This window comes from Topomyia yanbarensis, chromosome 1 (assembly GCF_030247195.1).
Source record: "Topomyia yanbarensis strain Yona2022 chromosome 1, ASM3024719v1, whole genome shotgun sequence".
Lineage (NCBI taxonomy): Eukaryota > Metazoa > Arthropoda > Insecta > Diptera > Culicidae > Topomyia > Topomyia yanbarensis.
This window is the reverse complement of record NC_080670.1, coordinates 166,055,426-166,075,014: the sequence shown is the minus strand read 5'-3', so window position 1 is coordinate 166,075,014 and position 19,589 is coordinate 166,055,426. Positions and strand designations below refer to the sequence as shown.

Below are 19,589 nucleotides of genomic sequence, written 5' to 3'. Positions count from 1 at the left end.
TGATGTGCCACTGGTTTAGCTAGAGGAGAGGGAGCCATCACTATTGATGTGGCAGAACTACCCGCCCTATGTCCGGTTTTTTCGATCTCGTCTCGCTGTGCGTCAAGTAAGAATGCGGGAAACACTTTTCGCTACTCGTGTGCAGATGGCTGAGCGAGCGCGTTCAATTTTTGCGGGGAATCACACGCAAGTCGCGGCGATGTAAACAATGACACAAATTGAGCAAACTTATTGGACAAAATCTTCTATTTCTCGCGATAATTTTGCAAACCAACACAACATCGTGCAGGAGATTAATTCGGAGAGCAAATATTTTCGATTTCAACAGGGTAAGATGAGTATTTCGCACAATTAAAAACTTTCAGGCACAGAAAACTTACGTGCAGTATGTAAGTTTACACCTACACACAGTACTATGTTTGCCTGCGTATTTTGCAGTATCCTACTATCTGAAATGACAATGAAATAAATTTCTCAATGCTTATGATTATTCTACTTTACTATCCAGCTAAGGTAGCCTATCGCTTTTTAGTCGAAATGCTAACGATGTCGAATACGACAGACAACCACAATTGATCCCATTCGACACCAGTTTGACCTTATCAAGCCGTAACGCGGGTGCCGTCGTGAAAACTGTCGAACAGGAATTGAGAACAGCTTGAAGCAACATTCACCCAGTGCCCAATAAAAAGGTATAAGTAAATTAAAATTTTAACAATTCTTCCGTGAATTAAAGAAGGGACAAAAATTTGAAATAAGCTCATCTATAACAATGAATTAAATTAAAGTAGCCAGACTTCACGGATTAGGCGGAACAGTCCCAGATTCAAAGAGTAATTCCCGCATGTGTAGACGTCCTGGAAAGTGTCCGGCATTTTCCAATATGCTGATTTTCATTTCAAAATATCCCTGTCTCATTGTATCATTGTTGTGGTACCTAATCTCCCAATAACGTGGGGAACGTGCAAATGTATATTGATTTAAACGGCATCAAATATTTTAAATTAACAATATGGTCCACTCCTCTGTTTCGCAACAGACATCACACTAGCGACGCGGTGACACAAAAGATCACTAGTACACTACAAATTTTGTGATAAGCAAATGACACATCTTCATCACTAATTGCTCACGGTGAAATAGTACAAAGTGGAAACATTAGAAAAAAAAAAACCCACATGACGTTATTCTCAAGATTGTTTTGTAGAAATAAAGGAAATAATAATGCAAAGTACACACATTTGACCCAGAGACTTGTAGAGTGCGGTATGTGATTGTTCCAGCTCCAGAAATGCCCCGTCATCTTTGTCATTCTTCGGAAAAAATACTGTAAATAGGTAATTTAAAATAGAAAACCATTATAGATTCATGGGTAAAATTTCGCTGCAATTCTTCTCTCAGCAAAAATAGTGTTATTTGATCCCTGCATTTCCGGAATTCAGATTTTCTTAATCCACAAAATAAATCACGTTAATCCATATTGATCTCACGAATTAATATTAGAAAATTTTACTCTTATTCAACCATCTTTTTTTCTCGGTCAGAAACACTTTCTGCACCCGAATGTGCAACCAATGATGTTCATCTTATGGAAGATGAGAATAGCACAGATTATCGACGTCCATCTTCAGCATTCAACTTGTGTAAAAATTCCTAACGTTTTCGAAGGTAGTTGCAATATCTTGACCAGGCGCGCTACTGTCGTCATGACTTTTAATGACGAAGTTCGACTGAATTGACAGCGGTTATGCCTCTACCCAGTCACACCAGTCCGTAACCGGTTCGAACATTTGAGTGGATTTAGTATGAATTCCAGTTCAAATACATCAACCGATAGAGTCGGAATCGGTTGTTTTCTTTGAGCAAGATTCCATACTGAATCCATTCAAGATTTCGAACCGGTTCCGGGATGTATTTGACGGATAGTTGGGATAAGTTGGTGTGGCGGCGCTAGTTTTTTCTGGTATATTAATTCAAATGTTTAAACATGTTTTATCAATATATTTGTTCGATCATGGATGTCTATTCTCTGTGAGAATAGCATCTGTTTCAAAGACAAATTCAAAGTTGCATATGAAATGGAAGTGAATGAAAGTCTGATGGATTGTTCGGAAGAAATCTCCTGCAACCGTCAACTTAAATAGAACCGTCAAGCATGACCACGATTATTGCGGAGATATTGAGAAAATTACTCTTGTTTTCCTCCCAAATTACCGTGCAAACGATTTGTTTTCCTCCCAATTCAAACGTTAAAACGGCACGCAGTTGGATAAGTCTGTGTTTTGACAGCTCACAGTTTTCAGTAGCAGTTTGCGCTATTATAACAGAAAACTGGAATTCTAAGATTTTTTAAAATCTGTGCAGCACATTGAAAATCTGTGTAACACAGAATCTGTGCACCTAGCATCCCTGCAATCGATTTCATTTTGACAGTTAATTTCACAGTACACGCTAAACGCAGGTAAGCTAAAAATGATTGATCGGAATACTTGAGATTTGCAAGAGTGGACTATATTGTTATTTATAATATTTGGCGGCATCTTTGCACATTACTAGCCAAACCAAACAAAAGCAAATAACTGGGAAAGATGCACCTTCAATAGGTTTTTTAAGATCATTCTGAAAACAAGTTTTTTTTCTAAAATCATGACAAATTTTCTTTCGTGGGGATCTGAAAACGGAAATTTTCAGGGTTGCCATTTTTACTATCTGTGTTAATATGCAAATGCCGTTCAATCATTTGACTTAATCACACCCGCTAGCTAGCATCAGTAAAGATTCCCTCGGGAAAATGCAATTCGTCAAATACTAACAACATTACTTAGCACGTACGTATCTCAGCACGTCGGAATCTCAACCCTGTCACTGGAATATACTTGGCATGTCTGTCCTATCAATCACAAGAAAAGGGTGGTCATAAACATTTAAATACCTTCAATTTCTGGAACATGCTTTCGGCATCCTTGTCTCCATCGTTCTTATCAGGATGGTGCTGCAATGCCAGCACCTTGTACTCGGCCTGGATTTGCTCGACCTGTGGAGAGAAGAAGAGATATTCGAATATAGACGCTGTTTTAATGTTTGATGCTATCGAAACGATCGCACTGATTTACTATTGAGCTTGTTTTGAACCGTTGTTAGGCACCTGTGGGGATGCTCCCGTGTCACCCTAAATCACTAATCAATAAATAAATACTCTTTACTTACTTTAACGAAACGTCAGAGGTATTTTTTTTGTAACATCTAGATATACCTGTTTTATTATTTATCAGATTCCACATACGAAAGCAGGATTTTATCATCCTTTGCTCTCTTCAACTCCCATGGGTCATGACATAGTTGTTTCCGCCATAATTGTTACGAATTCCAGTCTGATTCCACAACTCACAATCACAATTTATCTCCGACTGAATTGAAAGCGAATACCATCACCTCATTGGGAATTTGCTTCATAGCAAAAAACAATCACTATACAAAAGTTCCTCTTAGGAAAGGTAGCTACACACTCACACATACACACGTAACTACATCGTCGCTGTCTGCCAGTCATACACCAATCAAGTTCGGTATTTTGCCATTGTCAGTTATTTCTAGCAACAGGTGCTTTCCATGCTGCAATAACTTTCCCGCTACCTGTCTCTCTCTCTCTATCGCGCTGAAAACACTCGAACCATCTGCATCCGGCCGGGGGTTTGGGTGGAAATTTTTTTTCTCGCCACCCTCCCCACACACCGCTTCTAGGAGACGGGCCAATTCGAACGGAACAGGCGACTGTCGGAAATGGTATCATGCACATTGCACATTTATTTCAGCAGCAGCGCTTTTCCCTGTCGTATAGCCGTGTATTCTGTGTTCCTATTCACGATCTCACCCCGGAGCTAGGGGGCGGAGGATTGCGGAGGTTAGATGAATTCACTTTTTGCATAAAATCATCCAGCAGGTCTTGACAGAGAACGCTAAACTATGTGTAGCGTCCAGAGACTATTTGAGCAAGCTATTACGGTGCAACTTGTGGTCACACAGGAACCGTGATTTGCAACTTTGAAATCCACCAACCACCCCGGTCCACGTGGCAAAAGTTCAACTCCCTTCGTACCTGAATCCTGGCAAGGAAGGGGGGAGTGGGTGCAGAGGAGCGGAAACAAGAAGAGTTTCCATTTTCAATTTATTTTTGAATAGTTGCATTCCTTCATCGAGCGGCAGCTCATGGTTTTGTGGCTGACCGGAATGGTCATTCATCATAGAGTAGATCCGGTGTACTAGAGGGTGGACAATTTTGTGTTGTTTTGACCGTTTGTGCAATAGTTAAGATGTGGTAAATGAACTTAGTAAGTTGTGTTTATGTAGTTTATGATGATGCTTCATTTGCAATTTAAGCTCTTTTCGTGTATATTTTGTTTATTGCGTCATATTCGTTTGATTGTTGCGATATTCTCATTTTTAATGTAACTTTTTTAACAGATCCGCTAGAACTGATTAATAAATAAAACGACATATGTTTAATTGAATAATGACAAATGTCGTCAAACCTTTCGGGTTTCGAAAACTGCAAAAAAAAACCACCAACCTAATATTTTTCCATGCTCTTAATTACTATTATTTTATCGACGTTCAAAATAGGAACGTAAGTAGTTTACGACCCACAATATACCACGCGTTTTCACCAAAGTACAATTGCAAAATACGGAGCGACGAGCTGGCAAATTCGTGTCCCTAGTGACGTATCCCCGGCCCTGATCAAATTCATTTGCTCGTATCTTCGCTGTATAGCAACGTGGAATAAAAATTACATTTTAATGAGCGAAGTGGTTCGGAGTCCAACACCTAGGCAAACCTAGAAGTATCTGTACATATCTCAGACCCCTGATTGATGCTCGTGGCCCTATGCAAACTTTTTGACGTCAGTTCATTTAATTATTTTCACACTATTCGATACGAATACCATAGTAAGTTTATTGAATTTTTTCACGTTGACAATTGAAACGCCAATAACACAAACGGATACCCTATCCTATTTTTTGCGCTAACTTTTCCATCATCGGCGTTGAGTGTTGCCACGCTTATAAACGGGTTTAGTGGAAATTGTAGGTGAAAAGGTGAGCAGGTGAAGGTGGAAGCGATTTTCAATGAAGCGACAAATTGGAAATGGCAATTTGATGCGTTAAAAACTGACCCGTTTGGCTCTCTCTCTCTCTCTCTCTCTCTCTGGAGAATGATAGATTATTTTATTTGCAATTTAAGTAATTAAGTAACTGCACTATATCAGTCACGGTGTGACGTTGAGCTGATGCAATGATTGGGTTGATGGAAATTTGACTTGAAAAATCGAATAGTTACTAGTCAGTATTTGGTGGGTGAACAATGGATATTATTATAGATTTAGGTACTTGACCTATTCATGACGAATTTTAGGATTAGTTGACGTATTCATGACGAATTCTATTAGGAATAATTCACTAGTTTTCTATTTCTAGTCCCACCAGGAGTCTCTGCTCCAAATTTAAACAAAATCGGACAATTCTTGCTACGAGATCAACGTGCTCGAAGCTTCTACGGGATTTTCCCTCAATTTATAATGGGAAGCCACACTAACTTACATTTTTACCGCTAGGTGGCATTGCATGTATCAGTTTATCACTGTAAGTAAAAATAAGAAAGATAATTTTATTGCCTACAACTTTGTCGAAAACTGCAAGTCAATCGAACTTGCTTGGAAGAAGTTATTTTTTTCGAGAGTTGTCCTACTGGAGCTGTAGAGCTAGGTTCTCGGAAAAGCTCCCCGTCAGAATCACATACTACAATTACAGACGAGACAGGCAATGGCGCCTACTAAAATACTGCATTAGCCCAATTGCAGCGGGCCGTGATTCGGAATGTGATATTCATTGTACGGTTCAGATATTTGTGGGGGTAGAGACTTCGCGATCGCGTGTATCATCGCGAAGGGTTCGAGCATTTGTACATTAACGTGTTCGATCTCGTGTACGTTTGTATATCGCGTGTGCTAACGTGTATGTAACTTCTCGTGTATATATTCTATTTGATAACCGTTTGCCTTTCGCATATTCGCGTGTGTTCTTGGATGACCACGCGCGGACCGTGAATCTAATACTTAATTTTTGGTGTACGGCTTAGATGCTAGAAGAAAGTGAGATCTTCCATATCACTACAGTTCCCGGTCATGTCGCCATGGAAGGTGTTGTCTAGTGGATGTGAGCTTTATTTTTTAATTGGTCGTACTGAATGTAAGTTTCTAGCTAGGACGGAGGGTGATGGTTTCCGGACGTGACCGATTCATGATCGCGGGAACACGGACGTTTGTAGGTTCGCGTTCGAAACTTCGTAAGTGCTAAAACGTTCACCTGATTACCGGGGTCTTATCAAGTTTGCCCGATAGCGAGCGTAGGTGTACGTTGTTGATCGCGAGGGGCTTAAGCGTTCGTATGTTAACGTGTTTGTCACGTGTGCTCGCGTGCATGTGACTTCACGTGTACAAAACTGGATTTTGTAACCGTGTGGCCATTCATATATTTGCGTGCGTTCTTGGATGGCACGTGGACCTTCATTCTTATATTTAGTTTTCGGTGAACAATTCACATTCTGGCAGGGAGTGAGTTACCCCATATCACTAGAGTTCCGGATCATGTCGCCATGTCATGTCGCGTGTTATCCAGTGGATATGAAAGCTTTCTTTTTTCAATTGGTCCAATTGAAGGCATGGACCTAGTCTGCTGATACCAAGGATAGAAACTTCCAGAAGTGACCGATTCATGATCGTGCGAGCGCGGGAGTTTTTAGGTTTGCGCGACTTCTTTTATTTCCTTGTTGAGGCTGTGCTGCCATGAACCTCTGGGTCTGCCTCTGCTGCGATGTCCTGCTGGGTTCCAGTCTGCCGCTTGCTTGCAGAATTCGTTTCCGCCCCTGCGCAGAGTGTGGCCGACCCACCTCCACTTTCGTTCCCGAATTTCCGTCGCTATCGGCTGCTGATGACATCGACGATGGAGCTCAGCATTAGAGATCCAGTTGTGAGGCCACCATGCACAAATTATGTACCGCAGGCAGCCGTTGCATGTTCTCCACTGATACGCACCAGGTTTCACTGGCATATAGTAGTACAGATTTCACGTTCGAGTTGAATATTCGGGTTTTGGTGCGTCGACTAATCTGATTGTTTTTCCAGATATTTCTTAAACTCGCAAAAGCATCCCTCGCCTTCTTGATTCATGCTCCTATGTCGATATTGGTGCCTCCATCAGACGCCATTTGGCTAGCAAGATATTGGAAGCTTTCGACATTCTCCACTGCTTGCCCAGCTACCGTAAAGCTGGAAGGGTTGACCGTGTTTATATCCAACGATTTGGTCTTGCTGACGTTGATTTTGAGACCTGCCGCTGAGGAGCGATCGGCAAGATCATCAAGCTTAATCTGCATGTCAGAGCGCCGTTGTGCTAGGAGTGCAACGTCATCAGCCAATTCGAAGTCATTCAGATGCTCCATAGTAATTGGTTGCCACAGCAACCCACGATTTGGTTCACGGTCAATTGCTCCTACCAGGATGTCGTCGATTACGATGAGGAACAGTAGCGGTGATAGAATACATCCTTGCCTATCTCCAGCCACGACACGGATGGGGTCAAACAAGACACCATCGTGCAATATTCTGCACGAAAATGCCTCGTACCGTGCTTCAATTAGACCGATGATTTTCTCGGGGACTCCCTTGCGTCTCATGGCTCCCCACATATTTTCGTGATTCGGTCGAAAGCTTTTTCGTAGTTGATGAACACTAAGTAGAGACTCTTGGAATTCATTGACTTGCTCCAGGATGATACTGAGCGTGACAATATGGTCCGCACAGTACTGTCCGGCACGAATTCCGTCGGAGAGTTGCGTCAATATTCTTCTGTATCCGGTTCAGGATCACTTTGCAGAAAACTTTGAGAACGATACACAGTAACATGATGCCCCGCCAATTATCGCATACAGTCGGCCGGAACAGTCGCAGTGTCCCAGATATTGTAGAATAATTGATGCAACAGTTGTGCAGATACTACGGGGTCAGCTTTGAGCATCTCTGCTGATATGCGATCGACCGCTGGGGCTCTGTTCGATTTCATGCTCCGGATGGCTGCTTCTATCTCTTGCAATGATGGATCTTCGGTGTTGACGCGGGTAATACGTCGAACCCTTGGCGGATCATGCCAAGTTGTTGGTGGCGTGGTCGACACTTGAAAAAGGTTTTCAAAGTGTTCGAACCAGCGTTTCAGCTGGTCAGCGCGGTCGGTTAACAACTGTCCAGACGTGTCTTTCACGGGCATCGTAGCATTAATCATTGTCCCACTAAGGCGGCGTGAGATATCGTAAAGGAGATGGATGTCGCCAGTGTTTGCGGCTTTCTCACCTTCGTCGGCTAGGGAGTCTGCCCATGCTCTTTTGTCCCGTCTACATGAGCGTTTCACTTCCTTCTCTAGAGCCGAATAGCGCTGACGGGCTGCGGCTTTGGCTCCTCGTGTTTTAGCTCGCTCAATCGCAGCTTTGGCGTCCCTTCGTTCCTCTATCTTCTTCCAGGTAAACTAATAATTCAATTTGTGGTCTTTTGACTTAAGTGCCAATACCTTATTTAGGACTGGTGGTATCCATACCCAGGGATAGCATAAGGGTTAGTGCATTGGGCCGGAGTCTCAAAGGTTGCGAGTTCGAATGTCGCCTCTGTGGTGAATTTTTTTTTTCACATGATTGCTTAGCTTCACTCACCATTTCCGATAGTTCTTCTAGGTGTCATCTGTGATCCACTGTTTTCTCTGGGTACGTAGCTCACCCAGATTATTCTCGCCGGTGGCGATGAAGGCGTTCTTGATGGCGGTCTGTTGATCTTTTACGCTTCCACCTTCCGGAATATCTGCATAATGGTTCTCCAGCTCCTCGACGAAGGACCTTCTTACTGCAGCATCTTCCAGACGACGTGTGTTAAACCGACGCCCGATCTTCTCCTCCTGTCGATGAATCCTTGCAATACGCAGCCGGATCTCACCGATTAGGAGATGGTGGTCGGACGCTATATTGGCGCTACGCTTGTTACGCACATCAAGGAGGCTCCTTCTCCATTTTCGGCTGATGCAGATGTGGTCGATTTGATTCTCCGTGAAGCCATCACGGGAAACCCATGTCACTTTGTGTACTGGCCGATGGGGGAAAAGAGATCCTCTGATCACCATTGTCGCCACAAAACTCTGCAAGCAGCTCTCCGTTTTCGTTCATTTCTCCGAGGCCATGACGTCCCATGACGTGTTCATAGTCCGATTTATCGGAGCCCACTTTCGCGTTTAAGTCGCACATGTAGATCTTGATATCACCTTTCGGAATTTTATCCACGAATCATTAGCGCAGTGTAGGCGTGCGCGCTGAGCAGGACGCCAACTCCACGGTGACGAGGAGCGTGTTCACCTCGTAGAGCAGAGTATAGCAGAATTTGACCCGATATCAATCTGTGTTCTCCAAAGTTCGGCCAACGGACTTCGCTCAGTCCTAGGATCTCAAGCTTCATGCGGCATGCCTCATTGGCAAGTTGTGCTAATTTACCCTGCTGGGCTAGGGTTAATACATTCCAAGTTCCAATTCGTGTCCGTTGTTTCATGCTAAAAGTCGTTGCCGTTAAATCAGTTTGAAATCTTTCTTTTTCGGTTTCTAGAACGGTTTTTTTTTATTTCGGGAACAGTAGGTGGTTAGCCTAAGGTTCCCTATCACACCGTGATGGGGCTGCCATCTTGGATATAGTTCCGGGGAGAGCATTTCATGTTCAGCTGCTGGATACCAGAACAGACGCTGTTTGTGCACAGTTTTGCTTAGAGTCCCTCGCTGGTACTCGGGCGATGATCAGCGATGAGGAACAGACGCTGCTGTGGGCCCCCCTAGCCTGGAGAACAGACGCTCGTTCAGGTTTGTCGATGCAAACCCCCTCTTCCCTGTCAGCGTATGACCAAAGTTCCCACCGGGGTTGGTTACCCGATCTTCCCTAAGGTTGCTCATACCTAAGCTGACCAACTCTGACGAAAAAATCCGTACACTATGAAAACCGTTTGCCTGAGCGTGATGAACGATTTCGCTTCGTTGCGGTATGGTGTACGGATTTTTTCGTCAGAGTTGGTCAGCTTACTCATACCCCAGCCGGCTCCGCGAGGAGGTAGAGATAGGAGTTGAAGGGCAGAGGCTAAGGACCATAGGAGAGGTCTGTAATCGCGTTACCCGCCATTTACGCTTGAGACCACGTTTGAAAATTTGTAAGCGCTGAGATGTTCATCATTTGTTTGCGAGATCGCGGGTGTAGGTGCCGTGGATGGTCGCGAAGGAATCAAGCATTTGTATGTTAACGTGTTTATCACGTGTATGTGACTTCGCGTGTATAATTTCGATTTTATAATCATGTAGCGTGTATTCTTGAATGACCGCGCGCGGACCGTGAATCTGTTGCTTAATTTTTAGTGTATGGTACAGAAATTATAAGAGAGTAAGTTTCCCCATATCACTAGAGCTCCAGGTCATGTCGCCATGGAACGTGTTGTATAGTGAATATGAGCGTCTTTTTTTTATTGGTCCAACTGAAGGCATTAGTCTAGTCTGCTAGGACCGAGGTTAGACTTCCGGGCGTGATCGTTTCATGATCGTGCGAGTGGTGGGTTAATGCTTGAGACCGCGTTTGGAAGTTTATAGGTGTTACGTTTACTTAACTACCGGGGTGTTTTCATATTGGCGAAATCGCGAGCGCTAGTATGTGTAGATGATTGAAATTGCATGGTCGCGTTTGTGACCATGTTTGTGTTATCGCGAAGGCCACGAGCGTTTGTACGCTTGTATCTATATGAGTATATGAGTAGAGATATACTAATAAAAGGAATCATAACACGCCGAATAAAGAAAAAAAGATGCAAAGAGCTTGGTTAGAAGTGTATAAATTGACCGATACTATTTTGGTATACATGAGTAGTTGAAAAGCAAACTAATAGATGTACGAAAGAAACAGACTAATAAAGTATAATAGAAAAACACATGTAACATGCAATTGAACTACTTTACTTCGTTTAAATGTAGCAAACTCATTGTACCTTAATTTATCTAATTCGACCTTCCCGAATGAATAGAATCGAATGCACAAATTGAACACCGGAAGTATTAGTCACTATTCTATCATATATGTCAGTTCTGCATCCATTGCCTGGCCCAACCCCAACACAAATACTCAGACGAACACATACACATACGACTAGCACATAATAATTGTACACTAGTACTAAGAACCACAATTATTACAAACGACAACTAATAGGTTTCTACTAATGTACTGATTAAATTAATTCAATTATTAAATTAATTTAATTAGCTTGTACACCCTCCCTGTGAGGCCCGCCCACCAACCCGCCATTAAACTGTGGAATAATGTCATCAAACACGGCCCACAGCAAAAGTCAATCCACATCGACCCTCCAGCCGGCCACGTCAGCGCGCACAAACTAGTGGTTGGGCGTTAGTATGGGCTGGCGCAGAGTATGAAAAAAAAACACAAAACCTCGGTCTCCTCGATGTGCCACTATCGAGGCGAAATGAATAACCAACTTAAAACAATTGTCTGTCAGAGATTCTGCAGCACTGATGCACGCATTGCTTGATGATGTTTGCAATACCGTCAAACCCCTCAACCTAGAGGAGGGACTAACACTGGATCAACTTATTGTAGAATTGTATATTTACAGGTTTTCTCAGTATTCGACGAATTTTTAACTAATCTTACTACCTTTCCGTTTATTTTAACATTTTGTACAACCGAGAACTCCGCTCAGTACCCTTCAAATAAAGTTATTCACCTATTTTAGATATCAAACTAAGTTTAAAGTCATCGTGAGACACTCCCTTTATATACTACTAACGATTATACAGTGAAAGCAAACTGGTCCAAGGAAGACATCATCAATTAATCAAATGAATAACAGCAAACAAGCAAGGTGTAATTTTCGTAAAACGAAAACAAAAGAACAACGAAATACTTCGGTTGCTGTCCTTTGCTCCGGGCTGAGAATGACATTCCCCTTTACTGTAATTTTTAATATCGTACCCATAGACTAAAAGCTCCTTTTACATCCTGACAGTAGGTACTATAGCTACTGAATACTTGAGCATCAGCATGTCAGCGTCAGGCGATGGCTGGAAGAGGAAACCCAAAACCTTTTTGTTGGCAGACAGACACGACTACTAAATTGAGTTTGTGTAGCATGAAGAACAGAAGGAAGCGATATACCGATCTTTACCGGTACCGTTTGGATTCGGATTCCGGATATTCGAGAAACTGAATATGTGCGGTGTCGATATGATAATTTTATTTGTGTATCGTTAACTGGTTCAAGAACTGCTAAATTGCACTGTGAATACTACTGTAAATAGCACGCCATGATTTCAGATGTCTTCATTTTGTCGGCATTTGAAATGTTGTGAAGACATTTTTTTACATTTTGAAGACAAAATCATGAACCGATTGCGAATCCTGATCGTTGAAGAAAATGAAGACATTTGTTTATTAAATTTGAAAACATTTGAAAAATATACCAGATATCCCAGCAGTGCGCTCCCAACTTAAGGTAAACGTTGACAGGGGCTGGCTGCCACCAATAGATGACAACCATCACTAATGTCAAAGCTACATTAACGATTTTCAAATATGTGTATCTAATTTTAAAAGTAGAGGGTGTTCGGAATTCGAAACAGTCAGGTATTCGAACCAAAACGGTACCTGACAAACCACGCCTGCGGTGCCTTCAAGTGATATTCCATCGCCATGGTTACTGACAGGTGATTCTTGATTTTTGACTCGGGTATACCCACTCGGGGTCTATTTGCACGCAAATAGGAAACCGGTGCCCCAGAATGTAATTGAATGCAAGCAAATTTCGCAATAACTAAGCGAGATGAGAGAAAAAGGCAAGGCTTGATCAAGATGCCAGGATTGAGAAGATGACAGCAAAAATTTGTTGTGCGAGAACTTGGTTATATGGTCTAGTAATCGTTTATAAGCTGTAAAATTGGAACATGTCATTCGATTTTCGAAAATTATCAATAATCTACCAGGAAGAAATTATTTCAGAGCGCTGCAAAACTAAATTTGCCTCTGGTATACAAAAGCAACAACAGCAAAATGTCCCATTCTGTGTTCTATCCCGGTCAAAAAAAATTGCGGACGAACATGGTCAGGCGATTTAAACCGTTTCATGCAGCCCCCTGCTAGGCAGCCATTTTGTCCTAGCCAACATCTGCCTTTGTTAAAATCAAAACAACCCAATGCTATTGCACGGGCGACGTGGGCCTAGATGCAGCTAGGCCCATCATATGTTGACTACTGTCAAAGTCCGTATATCTCCATAGCGAATGACAGGAGTGACACCCTCCTGGTTTCATGTTTAACTCAACTCGCCTGTGCTAATTGCCCCTAGGAACAAATGCAATTTGCGAATGCGATTTAAAGGCAATTTCAACACTTAGACAAATTTTCTGGCGGCTGAAAAGGACTTGGTTGTTTTTGAGTTTTTCAAACATGGCGGTTCATGTTTGGCTTAAGCTTAAAATAGTTTTTTTTAAACGATTGACGTGTTCTCGCTTGTATTTTGCTTGTCTAGTGCACTTCATTTAGCCAACGAATGTGGGAAATTGTGGAATCGTGTGTAAATATAGTGGAACAAGATATCTGACCTAAACTCTTAATAAAAGTCAGATTGTGGTAAGTTTTGGTGTGCAATGCCAATTTCACCATTGATTCTTCCTACAGTTTGGTGGTGATTACCTAGTGTAGTGATAAGTTTATGTGACTAGATAACGAATCCGAATATAAGTAATATTTGTAATTTTCATATTAGGCAATTAAAGGCGATTAAATGGCGCGTTCCCTGGGCGATTTAAGGGCGAGTAGAGCGGCTAAAAAATGACGGCGGCAAATCGCCCAAATGTTGCATTTGAAATAGCCTCCTAATTGCCAAATTGAAGGGCAATTAGTGCATCCGAGTTGGCAAATAGCCTCCCGTTAGTCAGCAACTTGCCCTTTTTGACTGGGATGGCAGAGCTACATGAAATGAGCGACAAAGTCACCATGACTGAGAAACAGGCGAGGATCCGAATTGTGTACCGAAAAACCAACAAGTCATTGTCACTATTGAGATTGAAATACAAGCATACTCAGCCAACAGCAGTGCACTGTGTCAAGTATTGACAAAGAAAAAAGTTTTGATGAATATTTTCCGAGTGTCGAAAGCATTTCTGTGAATATAGAGCAACATTTGCCGAAATATCAACCGATTTCACTGAGCTCGAGCAAATAGACGAACAGTGTACTAGCGTCTTCAGATCATCGTATCATTCCTTTCAGAACATCACAGTGTAGGATAAAAAACAATTCATGGTACTCGAGGAATTCTACTGTGGTGTCCTCCGATAAGGTCACAAAATTTTCTATAACATTTTTTCAAATATTTGCTATTTATAATTTTACCAGATTTTTTAAACCATTTCGATATTCTAGATTTGTTTGTAATTTCCACATATGTCTGCACAGATTTTATTTGTGGTAAAAAACCTTTGTGACTGAAATACACACTTCAATGTGGCATCCCCATCTCAGCTATGGCAGCGCACAAGTTAGCTGAATAATGTAATAACTGGTCATCACGTAAATGGAAAATTTACGATTGTAATTCTTCAACGTTGTATCACTTACAGACTTCAAATACCTTGTCCATAAACATGAGAAACCTTCCGACCTAGTAGAGTGAAACGGGCAGGTAGATTCTGTAGCAATCAGTTACAGTATTGCATCATGCTACAGTTGACTTCAGTATATTATATGTCAATCCAAATCCTAATTAAGCTAGACTATCGAAAGAGATTTTTTTTTCTAAATGAATATATGTTTTCAGATTAATGGAGACCATGAATATAGAAGAATTGAAACGGTTAAGTTAAGAATAATAACAATATGTTTTAATACTCTCGTATCCAACTTATTTTAGGAGAAATTGAAATGATTCTTTTTTTTTCGAGAGTTATCCTACTGGAGCCATAGAGGTCGGAAGGGCTCCCCGCCAGAATCACACACTACAATTGCAGACGAGACAGGCAACGTCGCCCACTAAAACACTGCTTTAAGCCAATTGCAGCGGGCCGCGACTCTGAATGTAATATTCATTGTACGGTTCAGATATGTACGGGCGTAGTGATTTCGCGATCGCGTGTATCATCGCGAAGGGCTCGAGCGATTGTACGTTAACGTGTCCACACGGTTATGAAAAAGAATTTATACACGTGAAGTTACACGTTAGCACACGTGACATACAAACTCCTACGCGATCGAGCCGTAGGCGTTTGTATGTCACGTGTGCTAACGTCTAACTTTGCGTGTATAAATTCGTAAATCGTGTGGTCACACATACGAGTGTGTTCTTGGATGATCGCGCGCGGACCGTGAATCTGATTCTTAATTTTCGGTGTACGGTTCAGATGCTAGAAGAACGTGAGTTCCCAATATCACTAGAGTTCCCGGTTATGTCGCCATGGGACGTGTTGTCTAGTGGATATGAGAGCTTTTTATAATTGGCCTAATTAAAGGCGTGGACTTAGTCTTCTTGTACCGAAGATAGAGACTTCCGGAAGTAACCGATCGCACGAGCGCGGGAGTTTGCAGATCCACGCTTGAGACCGCGTTTGTAATCACCGGGCTACTATCATGTTTGCATGTTTGCGATAACGCGAGTGTAGGTGGCGTGGAAGATCGCGAAGGGCTCAAGCATTTGTATGCTAACGTATTTGTCGCGTATATGTGACTTTGCGTGTATAAAGTCGATTTTATCGTCGCCATGAAACGTACTGTTTATTAGATATGAGTGTATTTTTTTTTGTTTGGTCGACCAGGATAAAACTTTCGGACATAACCGATTCATAACCGCACGACAACGGGCGTTTGTAGGTTCACTCTCGAGACTGCGTTTGTAAATCTATAAGTGCTAAACCGTGGACTTAGTCACCGGGTTATTTTAATGTTTGCGAGATCGCGGGCATAGGTGTGCGTGGATGATTGCGAAGGGCTCGAGCGATTGTACGTGCTTGTCGCTTGCGCTAGCGTGTATGTAACTTTGCGTGCATAAATTCGATTTTATACTAATTCGCATATTCGTATGCGTTCTTGAATGATCGCGCGCGGACCGTGAATCTGATGCTTAATTTTTAGTGTATGGTACAGATGCTAGAAAAGAATTAGTTTTCCCATATCACTAGAGATCCCGGTCATAACGCCATGGAACGTGTTGTCTAGTGAATATGAGCATCAAACTGAAGCCATTAGTCTAGGCTGCTAGGACCGAGGATGGATACTTCCGGACGTAACCGATTCATGGATTGCTCGAGCGGTCGGTTTTTTTTATTCAGTTCGTTTATTTGATAGGCACAAATGCGTTAGCTTGGCGGCGCCAAATTCTTTTTTTACATTTTAGATATCTTGAAACTAGGAAATTAGAATGTTGAAATATTTTTTATAAGTGTAAAATTTACAGCTATCTTAAAACTGGTGTGGGATACAATAGGTTTCTTGAATTTTTATGCAACTATCTTAAAACTAATAATCCAGTTTTATATACAAAATGGAGAACATAAGCTTTTACGAAAATTTTTACAGCTAACTTAAAACTAAGAATACAATTTTTTTTTTTTTTATTCATTTCGTTTATTTGATAGGCACAAATGCGTTAGCTTGGCGGTGCCAAATATTTTTGTTTTTACATTTTGGATATCTTAAAACTAGGAGGTTACAATGTTGAAATATTTTTTTTACAAAGTAAAAGAAAATTTACAGCTATCTTAAGACTAGAAATAAGATTCAATATACAAGAGAGGGCCAAAAGATTTTTTTATGAAAAAATTTAAAACAAGGGATTCACTTTGATATACAAGAGGGGGAGTAATAGTATTTTACGAAATATTTTACGGTTATCTTAAAACTAACAATATAGTTTAGTACACAAAAGGGGGAACAAATATTTATGAGAAATTTCACAGAAATCTTAAAACTAGGGATTCAATTCTATTTACAAGATGGAGGACAAGAGTTTCAATAAAGAGTAAAAATTATAGCTATCTTAAAACTAGGAATACAGAATACTAATTTGAATTTTTTAACTAAAACTTATGCTTGGTCAAGATATTCAGAGGGTGGCTTATTTCCGCATCAATGTAGCAGCAGTTGTATCAAGGACAGGGGAGAGACAGGGAAAGAAGAGCAAAACTTGCAACTTTCGCTCGAACCGGGGGGGGGATCAGCGAAACAAATTTGCGCCTCAGTCTAGTAAGTCGTCGAGTACCGGATTGGCGGATGGTATTCTTCGGACCCGCGGGGAATCCTTCAAAAGTCATCGGACCTCGAGTCGCTCTCGCTTCAGTTTCCTTCTATGCAGGCGTAGTGGTAAGGGCGACGGCGGTTACATAGTGGCACTCTGGAGCTGATCGGTTCCACAAGGCAGGAGGAAACTCTAAAAACGAGAAATAAAAGAGAGGGGCTAAATTGGGATATTTATCGTTTTTATGAAGGTATAAATAAGGGACATATAGGGGAAATCACGAGTTGCCAGCATATCTCGGACTGGTACATTGGGTGGTCTACCTCGGGCCCGAAGGGATTCCTTTAACTGAGACCTGGCGTCACAATACCCGGCGCATACCCAGACAACGTGTTCGATGTCGTGATAGCCCTCGTCACAAGCGCACAGACTACTCTCCGCAAGCCCAATACGCCGCAAATGCGCATCCATGGTGTAGTGATTGGACATAAGTCGGGACATTACACGAATAAAATCCCGACCCACATCCATCCCCCCGAACCAAGGCTTCGTTGATACCTTTGGGATAATCGAATGTAGCCATCGTCCAAGTTCCCCATTGCTCCACGAGGTTTGCCAACTGTTGAGCGTCCTCTGACGACAAATACTAAAAAATTCGTTGAAGCAGATTGGTCTTTCGTATATGTCACCATTTAATGCGCCCACCTTTGCTAATGAGTCGACCTTTTCATTGCCCGGGATAGAACAATGAGAGGGGACCCAAACAAAGGTAATCTGATAAGATTTTTCAGATAACGTACACAAGGACTCCTGTATCTTCCCCAGAAAATACGGGAATTGCTTTTTAGGCTTCACCGCACGAAGAGCCTCGATAGAGCTGAGGCTGTCCGAAACGATGAAGTAGTGATCTGTGGGCAGAGTGTCGATGATCCCAAGGGTGTACTGAATTGCAGCTAACTCTGCGACGTAAACTGAAGCGGGATCATTGAGCTTGAATGAAGCGGTGATAGTATTGTTGAAGATACCGAAGCCAGTGGACCCATCGAGATTTGATCCGTCAGTGTAAAACATTTTGTCGCAGTCGACTTCTCGGAATTTATTATAAAATATATTGGGGATCACCTGCGGGCGTATATGGTCCGGGATTCCACGAATCTCTTCCTTCATGGATGTGTCGAAGAATACAGTAGAATCAGAAGTATCTAGGCAACGGACACGGTTGGGAGTATATGAAGAAGGATTAATGCTCTGTGCCATGTAGTCGAAGTACAAGGCCATAAATCGGGTTTGAGAATTAAGCTCGACGAGCCTCTCGAAGTTTTCAATCACCAACGGGTTCATAATGTCGCATCGGATGAGCAATCGATATGAGAGTTCCCAAAATCGATTTTTTAGCGGAAGAACGCCCGCCAGCACTTCGAGACTCATCGTATGGGTCGAGTGCATGCAACCCAAGGCAATGCGCAAGCAACGGTACTGGATTCTCTCCAGTTTGATGAAGTGTATGTTCGCAGCGGAGCGGAAACAGAAACACCCGTACTCCATCACCGACAATATCGTTGTTTGGTACAACCTGATCAGGTCTCCTGGGTGAGCACCCCACCATGTTCCAGTTATTGTTCGGAGAAAATTGATCCTTTGTTGGCATTTCTGTTTCAGATATCTAATGTGACATCCCCAGGTACCTTTAGAGTCGAACCAGACCCCGAGATATTTAAATGTGAAAACCTGGTTGATCGTTGCACCCATTAATAAAAGCTGGAGTTCCGCCGGCTCACGCTTCCTAGAAAAAACAACCAACTCAGTTTTCTCCGTGGAGAACTCAATACCCAGCTGAAGAGCCCAAGCAGACAAATTGTCCAAGGTATTTTGTAATGGTCCTTGCAAGTCGGCAGCTTTGGGCCCTGTAACAGAGACCACCCCGTCGTCTGCAAGTTGCCTTAGCGTGCATGAATTGGCAAGACAATCGTCAATGTCATTCACGTAGAAATTGTAGAGCAGGGGACTTAGACATGAGCCCTGGGGAAGACCCATGTAGCTAAATCGCGATGTTGTTAAATCGCCATGCGAAAAGTGCATGTGCTTTTCAGACAACAGGTTTAGCAAAAAGTTATTTAAAATTGGCGAAAGACCATGCTGGTGCAGCTTCTCTGACAGAATGTTGATAGAAACTGAGTCAAAAGCCCCCTTAATATCCAAGAAGACTGATGCCATCTGCTCTTTGTTAGCATAGGC

General features: G+C 42.2%; 1 protein-coding gene across 2 annotated transcripts in view; it reads right to left on the bottom strand.

The window, feature by feature from the left end:
* Positions 1-19,589, bottom strand: part of LOC131680392 (J domain-containing protein) — a 150,535-nt gene that overhangs the window by 60,236 nt on the left and 70,710 nt on the right. For both annotated transcript variants that reach the window (XM_058961109.1, XM_058961114.1), the window contains one exon: positions 2,933-3,034. In XM_058961109.1, the coding sequence (XP_058817092.1) occupies positions 2,933-3,034 (102 nt within the window). The remainder of the gene's footprint in view (positions 1-2,932; positions 3,035-19,589) is intronic.